The sequence below is a fragment of the Ammodytes marinus genome (assembly GCF_949987685.1).
Source record: "Ammodytes marinus genome assembly, chromosome: 16".
Lineage (NCBI taxonomy): Eukaryota > Metazoa > Chordata > Actinopteri > Uranoscopiformes > Ammodytidae > Ammodytes > Ammodytes marinus.
In genome coordinates, this window is record NC_137220.1 from 24,476,894 (window position 1) to 24,491,507 (window position 14,614).

The 14,614-nt window shown below is 46.8% G+C and overlaps 1 protein-coding gene across 1 annotated transcript; it reads left to right on the forward strand.

Moving 5' to 3' along the window:
* Positions 1 to 389: 389 nt before the first annotated feature.
* Positions 390 to 12,398, forward strand: gprc5ba (G protein-coupled receptor, class C, group 5, member Ba). Its single transcript, XM_080044123.1, has 4 exons — positions 390 to 601; positions 8,823 to 9,851; positions 9,971 to 10,092; positions 11,491 to 12,398. Exons 2-4 carry the CDS (start codon positions 8,825 to 8,827, stop codon positions 11,533 to 11,535), a joined length of 1,194 nt encoding a protein of 397 aa, XP_079900249.1. The 5' UTR covers positions 390 to 601; positions 8,823 to 8,824; the 3' UTR covers positions 11,536 to 12,398.
* The last annotated feature ends 2,216 nt before the right edge of the window (positions 12,399 to 14,614 follow it).

A 14,614-nucleotide genomic window follows, 5' to 3' on the forward strand; every position in this document is an offset into this window, starting at 1 on the left:
GCACGTTGTGCAGAGCGCAGTATCGGTCATGCATTCATTCGGGGGATGTGCAGCGGGCACCGTTGAGTATCCACTCGGACATAATTCAGTGGCGTAATCAGCGCAACAGCAGAAGAAGGGGATCCGGATGGTGTTTGGGGGGGCGCCTTCTGTGCGCATCACATGATTCCGACTCATCTTGTGTTTTATTTATTTTTCATGAATGCTCCTTTATTGGTGCAGACTGAAAGTCAAAGATGCGCACCGCTGAACAAAGGATTTAAGGGGAAACGATCAACAATCTCTTCCACATTTTAATCCTAACACCCCGGTGTGTGTCATCTCCCCCCGTTTGGACTTATCAAGAGTCGGCATTCATGTCCATTCTGTCTGTGAGGACAACGGACACATCCTGAATAACCGGGTGCCTCTGGTGTAAAACCTGGAGCAGGAGGAATCATCTGGGCTGATCGCGCACAAATCCATGTGGATGGAGAGAGAATACGCAAACACAGCGAGCGGAGCTCAGTCCGAAATGTGACATTTTCATTCCTCCTCTCACCTTACCTGACAACTGCATCTCCGCCTTCGTTCTCGATCGGATTTGTTTACATCGATTAAGGTACGTGCTGCTCACTGCTCATGGACCAGATGATATTGATTCAAATGAACGGGGGGTGGGTAGGGGAGCGAGTGTGATATTCTAGTGGAGTGCGCGTGACATTTATTCAGTGGGTAGGACTGTTTTCGCTGAATAAACCACAGGGGGTCTCGGTGTATTTGAACGCATCACACGGTGTGTATTGATATAAGGCTTTCGGGGACTTGTCACCACTGAGGTGGAAGTTGCATCACTGACAGCCCCAGGAGAAATACAATGTCGATGCACCAAATCAAATGCATAGGTGTGTGAAGCATAGAGGACACGTAGCACATTTACGCAACTGTACATTTACGCACAGGGCACGGCACGTCTGGCCTTGACCTTTAAGGGGCATTTGAGAAAAAAAACATGCTATACTCATCTAAAGACATGTCTCTGGACGACTTTGACCTGTGTGAGCTATGATGAGTGATTGGCTGTGGCACGTTTGTCTCACAAGGATGAAAACGTTGGTCTTTTTTAGATGCCCCACCTCCATCTTCTCCTCGTTTTAGGAGTGTCAATCACTGCTCCTTTCTTAGTTTAGAGGTTAGATGTCATTCTTTATTTCTGGACACACACACACACACACACACACACACACACACACACACACACACACACACACACACACACACACACACACACACACACACACACACACACACACACACACACACACACACACACACCTTACTAACAATGGTCTTATTGCTGCTCCCTCAAACAAACACACTCTTCTGGAACCCCCCAGGGACCTCCCCATGTGGTTGGTATTGTTAAGACAGAGAGAGAGAGGGGGGGGGGGGGTCTGTGCCTAAAAAAAGAAAAGAAAAAAGAACGTTCTCCAAATGTGTGTTTGCATTAAGCTGCTCCTCAGGTCAGCTAAAACCAAGAAGAACGTCCCCTTTAGGGCGGCGTGTCCCTCCCTGAAACAAGAAGCAGGGCCTGGGACTGGTTGTTGAGAAATTGCACTTAAATGCCCTCTTGAGTTCAATTAGACATAGGAAGTTTGAGTGGAAATGGAAGTCGATGTATTGACTGACTTTCTGTTGGTGAATTGATAGATGATACATCAGCCTGGAGCCTCTGTCAGTGCACTATTTGCGTACTAGTAGGAAAGCTCCTGGGCCTATTTGGGACTGTTCTGTTTTCCATCATTAATCAATATTCAGCAGAGTGGAGCGGTTTGTTCTCGGGCTGTGCTTTCATGAGTTAGTTAGCTTCCCTCATGGGGAAACAAGATGCTACAGTATCTCCTCGGGGATGACGCCATATGTGTGTGAGTGAGTGTTTGTGTGTCAGTGAATGGGGCCCCTTTTATGTACACATGACACAGTGTATGAATGTGTGTGTGTGAACTGTGCGGATTGCCAGGGAACTTCCTTGCTTCTACTTACATACGTGCATTTGTGCTCTAGCACCCACCCAACCCCCTCCATTCAACCTCAGTGATACTCACACACACACACACACACACACACACACACACACACACACACACACACACACACACACACACACACACAAGCTCCAGGCACAAGGCTCGCTCCAATTCTTCCTCCCCACATCGGGCTGTTCCTTGTTACTCCTGCTCCTCTGATCACTATCGTGCTCTCTAACCAGATCGGATGCCCCCCCCACCCCACACACACACACACACACACACACACACACACCCATCCCACCTCAGATGCCATCACCCATCACTTTATTCATAATAGAAGATGCTTATTGAAATCACATGCAAGCAGGACATGTGACACTGGAGGTCTGTGGCTCCGGTTTCAGGGAGCTGTTTTCGGGTTTGGGATGCCATCTGAGATCACACCCCCCTTGGGTTGTTGTTGTTGTTGTTGGAGGAACATGAAGAAGAAGAAGAAAAGGGAGTAGAGGGAGGGGTGTAAGGCGCTGGTGCTGTTAATTGTTAAGTCAAAATTAGCATATGGTCTTGCTGTGAGCCCAGTTATATGCTAATGAGGCCTAACTAGGACGGCTGTAGGGGTGTCTGAAGAGGCTAGGGAAAATACCTCCACCATCAGCTTCCCCATGTTTACACCTAGGAGGCCTGCACAGTGAATGGACGACCACTTTCTCAGTCTCGCCAAGTCGCCATTTAATATCTCTTCAAGTCTTTCCTCTTAGACCTGATTCTCATGTCTTCTGTGACTGAGTCTATTTTTACAAATAATCCTTTTCAGTATTTTAGCACACCCATCCATCATATGGTGACGTCCACTGCATCTCCCCCACTGTCTTTTATTTGTCCCCATCCCCACCGTTTCTTTCCATCTTTTTATCTGCCACCAACAGCTGTGAGGGTTATGCGTGGTCACACAGGAGGCTTGCATGTACTGTGTACGTGGAGAGAGATTGGAGGCCAAGTCAGAAGGGTCAGATCTCGCCTTGTGATTCATGGTTATTGTGCTTTTCATTTGAAGTATAGGAAGTCTGAAGAGTTTCCAGTGGCGAGGTAAATACGTTCCTTTGCATTTGTTCAAGAGAAAAGTCGAGTCCTAATAAACATACAGCGTCATAAGCTGGAATAAGCAGCTACAACATATATATCTAGTCAGCACGTTAAACAAAAATGCAGCTTATGTCCCTGTGTGTGCAGCTGTGCAGCTGCGATGTCAGCTCTGTTTATGTTACCACTAGATATCTTCCTCAAAATGCAGACTTGGAAATCGTATTAAAGAGGGGCCATGCTTTTGCAATTTTCTGTGTAGGAGGTCTCTGACTCAAGCTGAATGCACGGCCGCTAGGGAAGGGCCTTCTCTGGAAAGTCACAAGTTCGGGGATTACAACAACCATGTGTCCTGTCAAAGTGTCCTCCAGGGGAGAAACAGGTCCTCTTATCCTTTGTGGATCCTTTCTCAGAGCATGACCTCATAAAGCCAAGTTCATCTGCCTTTTTCTCTCCATTCCAGCCCTCTGTCTACACTACAACATTGTTTTTTTTTCACTCAAAACTAGAGCAGAGAGGATGAATGTTAAAATGAAAGCCTGGTGATGTCCGAAAAGTACATCCGTAAAGGAGTAAGAAAGAGATTTGCAGTCATATATAGATATTCAAAGAGACACATGAATAAAGAAATGATACTGTATACACACTGGATATATTATATACAGTATCTAAGACTTCAGGTTAGACATGCCTGTCCCTATTGGTTCCCATTACGTCTGTGACTTCCCTCCATTACCTCTCCTTTCTCGACAATGTTTCAGACCAAGAGCTACTTAAAGCCAATTATTCTCACACTAGAGAAGGTCAAGAGATCTTACGGCTGACGTTACGACTAATAAAAGACCAGTCTAAGATGCCTCTGATGCTAAAACCCAGTTATTAGCTCATAGGAGTTTATTCGGAGGCACAAATGTGATTTTAATCCAAAGTAAATCTCATGCAGTGAGACAGGACATCCAGATGGGTTAATTTAACATGACCGATATCTCGGCAATTATGTAATCCTGGCAACTGTTGTAAGATGTAAATGTATGCGCTGTCAGAGGAAGGGTCTGTAACTGTTAAGAGCAGCCAGTGGACGGAGGAGGCTGGAGTTCTCTAGCACCGTCGTCAGCGAGCAGATGCCAGCATACATCCTGCAAATGACCCGCTCACCTCGACAGCTGGATCAGTGTTCCCAGAAACATACCCACACACACACAAAACACAGATGCACGCACGCACGCACACACACACACACACACACACACACACACACACACACACACACACACACACACACACACACACACACACACACACACACACACACACACACACACACACACACACACACACACACACACACACACACACACACACACACACACACACACACACACACACACACACACACACACACACACACACACACACACACACACACACACACACACACACACACACACACACACACACACACACACACACACACACACACACACACACACACACACACACACACACACACACATTTCCTCCATCATTGTAGAACCAAGCTGGATAAAACAGTAGGGGGGGTAAAAAAAAAAAAGAGAATTGAAGCGAGTCGTCAAAATGCAATAATACTCCCAATTATCGCCGTGGTAATTAGACAGCATCTGGCCGTGTGCTATGTCTGATGATTATAGGAGGAGGTAATTGTTCAGTACGGCCCACTGGATTTACCCATCCCAGCCTATCCAGCCTGGAGCAGCTCTGAAGGACTGCAGCGCTGCACACTTGCACTCTCATGTCCGTATTCCTGTTGTGTTAAAACATCAGCGCTATAAGGAATGCATGCTGCATACTTCCACATTCAGCTTTGTGGTGACAATGTGGTGCCTTCACACACGGATGCATAATACATGCCACCAAGCAGAATGTTTTATTTGCATGCAAATAGGGCCAGCACACATGGGCATTACGCCAGCCAGCCTGTGTATAGTGTGTGTGAGAGCGACACGTGCGGCATGAATTCATGTGAACCCACTATGTGCAGAATACAAAACCAAGATGGACCTCTGGGTGCCAGCTAGTAGCAGGCTGCTTTGGCACAGAGGAAGATGATGCCCGAGGAACAGCAGCCGTGTTGCAGAACGGTGCTGGATCCTTCCCCAGTTACATAAGATACACAGCAAAGAATAAAGGCAATGTGGGGGGAGGGAGGGAGGGGGTACAAGGAGGGAAGACGAAGAAGCCAAAATGGAAGGAAGGAAGAGGGGCGTGTTTGGGATTAGTTAGTAAGGGTGGATGAAAAATAGGCAGAAAATGTGGGGAGAGGAGGTGTGTGAGGCGCATCTTTCACTGCACATCTGAGAGATGAGGCAGCGCCGGAGAAGGAGAGGTGTCACTGAAATCCCACAGAATGGAGGATTTTAAATGGTGGGGAGGACAGAAATGGCTGCAGGGAGCGGGAGTGACAGAGAGAGAAACATGTCTAGAAAGAGGGGAGGGGGGGAGGATGAGATGGCTGCAGAACCCTCTGTACTGCACAAAGCGGAAGGCCAGGGGCGCTCTCTCTCTCTCTCTCTCTCTCTCTCTCTCTCTCTCTCTCTCTCTCTCTCTCTCTCTCTCTCTCTCTCTCTCTCTCTCTCTCTCTCTCTCTCTCTCTCTCTCTCTCTCTCTCTCTCTCTCTCTCTCTCTCTCTCTCTCTCTCTCTCTCTCTCTCTCTCCTTTCACATTACTCATATTAATCAGAAGCAGTGGAGAGGACTCAAGGTTGTGGCATGTGTGCCGTAGGTGTGTGTTATGTATTGCATGTTTGGATGAGCATTGGTCATTTTGGACCTCTGTGTGTGCGTCAGTGTGTGTGTGTGGCCACTGGTAGCCCCTGTGTGCCAAGTCCACACTCAAAAAGCACCCTGACTAACCATATGCACACAAGGGAGTAATCAAATAGGCCGAGAGGGTTCGAGACTGAGTGTGAATTTAAAAGTGGCCACTCACTAGTGTGCAGCCACCAGCCGCTGCGTGTCTCTTGTCCTGAGAGTGCGCTCGTCTCGACTATGTTTTTTTCAAAGGCTCCGTCGTTTGGAAGTGACAAAAAAAGGCGTTAATGACAAAAAAAGAAGAAGTGGATAAAAAGAGAGAGGAGGAGCAGCTTGTTGAGGGTGAATGAGCCACTCTCTCTTTTCGTCTACTCTCCCTTTTGTTTTGTTTCTTCCTGTCATTTATGGGGCGTTACCATGGTTATCAGGAGCTCACTAGAAAAACAACATGATGTCAGGAGAAAGAAAGCGAGGCGCTTATCAGGAGGGAGTGTGTGTGTGTGTGTGTGTGTGTGTGTGTGTGTGTGTGTGTGTTTGTGCCACTTGTGCATCTAGGAATGTAAATGTCAGGGGTTTGTATGTGTGTGTGTGTGTGTGTGTGTGTGTGTGTGTGTGTGTGTGTACGGAGCTCCAGCCCTGTGTTTTTTCTATATGTGTTTTTGTTGACTCATCCATCCATAGGCAGTGATTTATGTTAATGTAGGCCAATCACAACTAGAGGCTTTGAGCTGCTGCAACAAGGAGACAACAGGAAGCCACAGACCAAATTAGGAAGCCAGAAATTTGAGTAATGAGGGAGGGCCAGGGTGTGAATCTCTAAAGGATAGATGAAAGAGCTCCAAACAAATGAAATATTATGCACAAACACGCCCTATATATGAACGCATGCATCTTTCATTGTAATGCCCACTGGGGTCTCAGAAATAACTAACGATGTTTGGCAGGCAGTAAACAGCCACTGCCTTAAGAATAAATATATTTTGAATGGATACAGACAGACACATCAAAGGCCAGCAGTGGAGTGAAGAGATAGATGCAATATCTGCAATGTTTGTATGTGGAAATGTGGGGAAGAATCTCTGAACATTTGACTGGACGAGATAAGTTCACTCACTATTTATGTTACATCTTCTAACATACACAACCCTCTCTTTTGTCTTTGGAGAAGAATACTCCTAAGTCAATATATACTCTTTAAAACCTCAGACCCCTAATGGCCATTGGACCGCTCTACCTCTTGATCGACAGCCGGCCAACAAATTAAAGGTGCTTCGAGGAACTTTCAGTTTGTGTTATTCTTGCACCCCCTTTGGACAAAAGCGGTAGTTCCTGGGTGAGCGTACCCATGACAAATGCTTTAAGACAAACTATATATATAAAAAAAACTTTCTTTGCTGGTCCCGTTTGCTGTTACATGTCATTTCTGATCAGCAGAGGAAAAATGTGACTGTTTCAGAAATATTTAAAAGTTCCTAGTAGCACCTAGTGGCAATTCATGCACTCAAAAGCAGGTCTGATTTGCTGCAGATCCACTGCTGATCCTGATCCTATTTTCCTCATGATAAAATTAATCACAGTATCTAGGCGTCTGTCTCTTTCTCACTGACTGCCCCACTTAATGAGCCACATTCCATAAAGACTGTGTGTGACCTGTAGCCCTGGCTGGCGTTTATTTAAACCTACCGCTCTCCCTTGATGGGCCCATGCAGCATTACTCTCCCTGACTTACTGGCATGGAGGGAGAGTATGAAGCTGGGGGATATCCAGTGTCCCTTGTGGGGTATGTAAATATTGTGGTGCAGTCTATTTGTGGTGATTTTATATGTCAAAAGCTCAGCGAGACTGAAGTCCTCTAAAATAAACAGTTCTAAAGTGCGGCTTCGGGAACAGCGCAGACTTGAAAAAAAAAAGTGTGTGTTCTTTGCAAGAGCAGATTGTTTGACACTGTAATGTGTGAGCATGCTTGGAAAGAATTTCGGGACGTTTGACGTGACCCTAACAAAAATGATGTGCTGTGTGTGTGTGTGTGTGTGTGTGTGTGGAGGGGGGGGGGGGGTGGGTTTAAATACAGATGAACAAAAAACGAAGCTTGTCAGGTGGGACGACAGCACCGATCCTATACTGGCAAAGTTTACCTCAATGAAACAAAAATGTGTGTGTGTGTGTGTGTGTGTGTGTGTGTGTGTTTGTGTGTGTGTGTGCGTGCCTGACAGTTGCGATGAATAAAGGAACAGCTATGACAGCATTGATTCCACATACTGAGTTCTGCTGTTTTTTTATTTTCTTCTTCTTCGCTGGCCGGGCCACAGAAGTATAGTGATTCTTCTGGGAGCTTGAAGCGCTGTATATCTGCGCACAGTGTATTATTCATTGTCTTTCGCCTTGCCAGATGCCCTTAGATGCCTGATAGTGATAGGAACTGCTTGTACGCGATCGTTCCCTCCCCTGTATCTCTGTTTTCCCATAAAAATATGCATGATGCTGCAGGTTTTTCTCTCTGTGCTCTGGAAACCTGACGAGAGTAGACAAATGACCGTACACCTGAATCTCACTTTGTAGGTCCTATGACCCTGAACATACCTCCTTGTGAACGGTCTGACTGCAGCTTATCTGGGGTTTTCTGGGTTTGTTGGTATTTGTCTGCCATGTGTATGTTGTTTTTTCGAATGCGTTTGCCACAAAATGAGGCCTTTAGGGCAGGACTACGGTCTACTATTGGTGGAACAGGATGTGTGTGTGTGTGTGTGTGTGTGTTTCAGTCATTCACCCTGCATGAACTACTGTCCTTTGTTTCCTTTCTAAAACACAGATTGCCTGTATTGTCACTCACTGGCGGATGATTACTGTGGGAATGACTGACCACTGCAGCTCTGTTGCTTTCCAAACATTTTTGAGTCCCTCTGTCTCTTACTTTGTCTCCCTTCTGTCTCTTTGCTCCCTTCAGAGATGGCATACCTCCCGGTCCTCCTCCTGCTGCTGACCGTTGCTCACCAGTCTAGTGCTCAGAGCTCAGAGGACCCTGAAGCTCTCCCTAGAGGCTGCGGCTGGGGCCTGGAGCGTCCCTACACCCTCCTGTGTGACCTGGACTCCATATGGGGTGTGGCTGTGGAGTCTGTGGCTGCCGGTGGGGCGCTGACTGCCCTCCTGCTAGCTCTGGTCCTGCTGTGCCGTGTACACACCATCAGTGAGGCTGAGAAGCGCAGCGGCGTGGGACCCATGCTCCTGCTGCTACTGGGCATCCTTGGCCTGTTCGGCCTTAGCTTTGCGTACCTGATAGAGGAGGATGAGTCTCTGTGTTTGCTCCGCAGGGCCCTGTGGGGTCTCCTGTTTGCCGTCTGCTTCTCCTGCTTGCTGGTGCAGGGCGTCCGCCTGCGCAGGCTGGGCCGCGAGCGCCGTAGCCCTGGTGGCTGCGCCTTAACGGGCCTGGCACTGGGCTTGAGCGCCGTGCAGGGCATCATTGCCGCCGAGTGGCTACTTCTGACCGTGCTGAAGGAGAGACGAGCTGCCTGTCTGTACGAGCCTATAGACTTCTCACTGGCCTGCACCTACGTGCTAGTCCTCCTGCTAGCTGCGCTAACGGCCGCCTCCCTGGCCTTGTGTGGGAAGACACGTCAGTGGCGCTGCAATGCTGTGTGGCTGCTGGTGACCTGCCTGCTGTCGCTGCTGCTGTGGGTGGCCTGGGTGGGCTTCTATCTCTACGGCAACGAATGGCTGGGGAGGGCCCCGGCCTGGAACGACCCGGCACTGGCCATCGCTTTAGTGGCTCAGGGCTGGCTGCTGCTTATCTTCCACGCCATTCCTGAATCCCACATCTGCCTTAGACCCCCTCCACAGCCCACTGCCCCGGATTACTTTGACACCTCACAGAACTCCACCCGGATGAGGGAGACCAGCTTTGACGAAGACATCCCTCTGTCTCACAGGCAGTTTGTGGAGAACCAGGGCTACGGATACAGCGATGAGAACACTGCAGGTACAGTGAGTGAGTAAAACCAGAAACAAGACTAAACAGCAAGTGTTTCTTCTTCCTATGGTGATGTGGTTAGACCCAGTAAGTCATTTCTGTCCTCCTCTCTTTCCATTCCCTGCCAGGCTTGAGGAGTGGTAGCAGTGCTGGACAGCATAACAGCAACACCGGTGCCAGGCCCAGCGCTCCTTTCCGTAGCAATGTCTACCAGCCCACCGAGATGACCATGATCCTGAACGGGGGAGCGGTGAGTACATCCGCCCAGTCTCAGGTACACGCCGCTAACACGCCGCTCTCTCATTCGACCACGCCGACAAGACTGCATGCACATCTGTGCGTTCCAGACCGTACGTCATTGCACAAGAATGAGGGAGAGGTGTGAGTGTGTGTGTGTGTGTGTGCGGGTGTGTGAGTGTGTGTGTGTGTGTGCGTGCGTGCATTATCACGTTGTGTGTGCATGGTCACGAGCCTGTGTGTGTTGTATTTTGTGGGCACATGCATGGATGGGTTTGTCACAAATGGTCACTCTTGTGATCTGAGGTTGATTTGTGTATGGGTGAGAGGGAGAGGGCCTCTATGTGTTCCTGTGTGTATAAACTAGCTGTGATGCTATGTGTCCACTGAGTGATGCGACTGCCTGCCGGCCTGTCAGCCCCTTCATTATGCTGGATGAATTGGCGCCCTGGCTGGCACAGGTGAACCCACTCCCGGCCACTGTGTTATGGAGTCACACTAAAACGCTGAAGCAGTACTCTATACTGCCTAGGAGGATAATTTGTAGCCCCTATTCCTAGAGATTGCAGCTGGGCGTGCTGAAAGAGGGGAGGCAGAGACTTCTCCTTCAAGCTACTCTGCATTAAATATCATTAGTTTACCCTAACAGTGTTTTTATGTATCCCTTTTAAAGACTGGGCAAGTTCATTTATAAATCCTGTGTCATACTGAATGGGAAGTGCTTTGGTGAGGCATAAAACTATATTTAGTAAGAATTATATCTTACAACATGTCAGTTTAAAGAGGATAAAATAAATATAAAAAATAGAAGCACATAATGAAGAGGAAGAAGCCAGTGCAAGGTAGATAATGGTCTAAGTGTGTAAGACTGGGTTGACTGTAGGCCTATAGTCTGTTTTAGAGATTTAAATGAGGAGATACTATATGCTGCTCTATTGTGTGTGCGGTACATATTAAGGCAGCACAAGCAGTCAGCTTAGTTTAGCATAGAGGCTGGAAATAGAGTGGAACAGCTATCCGGGCTATGTAAAAGGAACATTAAAAATGTAGCACACACAAGATGTAATTTCTAGCCTTCAGTCTTTGCAATTAAACAAATGGGGTATTAAATGTTAATTAATGAGCTCTGGATGCAGTTGGATTGTGTTACTAGGTGGGGGCTTCATACTCAGCATACAGACATTGGAAAGGTATCGATTTTCTCCTCTAACTCCTCTAAAAAGACAATTAGTTTAGTTCCAAAACTGTCAAACTGTTGCTTTAAATACATATATATAGGGATACAGGAGTATGAAGGGCAATTCCAGGTGGTGAAAGTGTAAATGGGACTGTATGCATGTGTATGTACAGTGTTAATATGTGACACTAGGATGTTTATTTACATTTACATACTAAATGTTTCCCTTCACAGGTGCCGTCTGCTCCTCCGACCTACACGGGGAGGCAGCTGTGGTGAGTGAGCAGATTGGAAAGAAGATGTTTGGTAAAAAATGAAGAGAAGAAGAGGATGGTGAGGGCCTGGGACAAGGGGGCCCTGTCTGGTTGAATTATTGGACTTAAAACATGGATGCCAGGAGGGCCCTTTCGCTCTGTGTACAGACTTTAAAAAACAAACTTTGTGCCAATCAACTACTGTATGAGTGTGAGAGAGACTGAGAGAAAGTGGGGTATGGAGGACAGAGCTAAAGCCCTTCTGGCACACACATCTCTATTGGAGGGTTGAAAAGCTTGACCAGCAAGTAGCAAAACACAAGGCCGAGTCCGATCTGAAAATACCAATATGCAGTATACTCTTTTACATTCGTTTGATTTGCACCCCCCAAGACTACAGCACTGTAAGCATCCTTGAAAACTGTGAAATGTATTGCTTTTATCCCTCCCTTCCTGTCAGTCAGTCAGGATGTCCCCTCACAAAGCTGGAAACATTTGGCTCTGTCCTCCATCCGTGCACGGCGTAGGTGAAGACAGAGCACAGGGGCAACTGTACAGCTTGAGCACCGCCCGCTTAAAAAACAACCCCAGCCTCTGTGTGTGTGTGTGTATGAGTAAGAGGAAAAGAGTGTGTGAGTATTCCCTATATATCCACCCAGGCAAGCCTTTCTTCTCCAGACTGTTACCCCCCTCCGCTTCAACAATGAACACCTCTCTCTCTCCCCCCTCTCTCTTTATCTCTCGCTCTGTATCCGGTTTGCATTTCTGTGAACAGAACACGTTTACTCTTCTCACCTTGCCCCATCCTCCCACCTGCATGGACACTTTGCAAGATGCGAAACAAACTGTGAAGAACTGTGGACCGGTGACCGTGCACTCAACCAAAGCAGCACCTCAACAGAACAGAGGGATCACAAGCTGCTAATGAACTGCTGTTAGATCGTTCATTCTGATTGGACGAGGAGGGTGTCAGTCACCAGCGGTGGGCTGGCACAGCCTCACAAATCTAGGTCAGACTACTGTGTGCCGCTCTCCCACATCTCCGGTGGCCACTGGCGCTTTGAAGCAGCCAGGAGAAACTGTCACTTTGTATCAGCAGGAAACGGAGCGAGGAAGTGAAATGGTCTCCCGTCCTTAGTTCCGCTATCTGTGGTTTTAACGTGTACGTGCGTGGCTGTCGTGATTTTATGAGTGTCCGCAGATGACAGTGTGGTTTCCAGTCAAAATCTGGTGCTAAATACTCCTCCACGCCGCTTCCCAGTGAGGCACAGAGCCACAAGAACAACACTGGTGCAGATACAGTAGTCGAAAAAACTGTGAGGACAGACTATATATAGAGAGCTGTAACTGGTGTGTGTGTATGAAATATCTGAGAGCCTTAGAACGGATCAGATTTATAGAGCAAGGTGGAAATAGAGGGAGATCAAATATAAGAGAAGGAGGAAGAAAGGGGAAGATGGAAAGAGCAAGGAGGAAGATAAGGGGAGTGTATATATGCGACAGTGTAAAATCCCTGTGACATCCCTCACTTGGTCCCATCTGTGTGAGGAAATGGCTTCCCGGCCATGTGGAGGGGGCGGCCATGCTGCTCTGCTCTGTGTGGTTGTCTCCTATATCTGGTGAAGCTTCTCTCTCTCTCTCTCTCTCTCCCTCCTCCTCTCCTCTTCTTCATCCTCCTCCTGTCTCCCTTTGGTCGGCTAATGCTCAAGTCCCTGTGCCAAGAAGGACTCTAGTTACAACGGAGTCTCCGTTTCCCTTCATCGTGACACCAGCTCTCTCTCTCTCTCTCTCTCTCTCTGTCATCGCCCTAGAAGCTATGTACATAGTAGTGCTGTAAAGCTTTGCTTGCTTGTTTACTTTTCCTTTCTTTTTTAACTTTAGGCTTAGACACCAGTGGCATTTGACTGACCACTGTAAACTGTCGTTACCAGGGGATTTTAATTTTATTTTTTAAACTGATTTGCTTTGTGTTTATACATTTTGCTTGTTATTACATTATTCTTTTATTTTTTTAAGCTAGCATTTCGGAACTGTTTCGCCAACACTAGATATGCTTTCATAAATATAATTTTTTGTTTGATTAATGTTCAAGGAAATGTTATGGGTCATTATTTTACAGGTCTCACATCAGTTCTACCACCTGCACAGTACTCACAGTCCAGACAGTGGTCCACTCTTTGCTGTAACGGTTACGGGAATACATACTAGTTTTTTTTTAAATGACAATGACTAAGAATAACTTTTGGCACTACATGCAGTAAACAACAACTTATAATGGGATACTTTAGGGATAATTATATATATATAAAAAAAACAGAACAGGGTTGAAGAAAAAAAAACTAACAAGCCCACCAATCATTTCAGTGACCCCCTGTTCTTACATCAACCCTCCACTAAGAAAAGACTAAGGGTCAACCCTCGACTGCTGTATGTTTAGGTCTTACCCACTGGTTATTCTAAAATAGGACCAATGCAGACAGGCCAGCTCCATGCCCAAAGAGAGTGTCTCTGTTTGGGACGATCCCTGGCATTAAACAGGCTACGGGCCCCAAATTTGTACATCGTAGCCCATAAAGAAGAACTGTCCTCAGGGTCTTGAATGATCAGCGGTGTGAAATAGTGTCAACAAACAGAGTGGAGGGGGGAGGTTTCAGTTCTTGTGGTGAATTCACTCAATGTAGAATACAAAAAACAAACAAAAAAAATAATAACATGTGACTTTGTAGATTTTGCACTTGTCGACTACCTATCTGTGCATGCTTATCACCATTTCTACATGTAAGATCTTTCTCAGATGTACTTTTGAATACTAACTATTTATGTAAGGGTCATGTGACAGCAATCATCATTTCAGTGTATACCAGATGATACATTTAATGTCTGTGCTTTCTTAAATACAAAAGAGAGCTGGCTCTTGAGAAGCAAAGAGATCAAAGTTCAGGGGGTAAAATGGTCCACCATAAAGGAACAAAATGCCATCATCACTGGACCTAATAACAACTTCCTCTGCTAGCGTGAAGACTCGAGGGGGAAAAAAAGAATCTTCTGACTGATATTGTCTCTGTGTTTGAAATCAATTAGACTGTGGTGAAATTTGCACAAAA

What these genes read in the sequence shown, in the direction of transcription:
- gprc5ba (XM_080044123.1), top strand. Translation starts at nt 8,825, where the DNA reads ATGGCATACCTCCCGGTCCTCCTCCTGCTGCTGACCGTTGCTCACCAG. An exon ending in CAGCGATGAGAACACTGCAG is followed by an intron (nt 9,852 to 9,970) that starts GTACAGTGAGTG and finishes ATTCCCTGCCAG; the next exon opens with GCTTGAGGAGTGGTAGCAGT. An exon ending in TGATCCTGAACGGGGGAGCG is followed by an intron (nt 10,093 to 11,490) that starts GTGAGTACATCC and finishes TTCCCTTCACAG; the next exon opens with GTGCCGTCTGCTCCTCCGAC.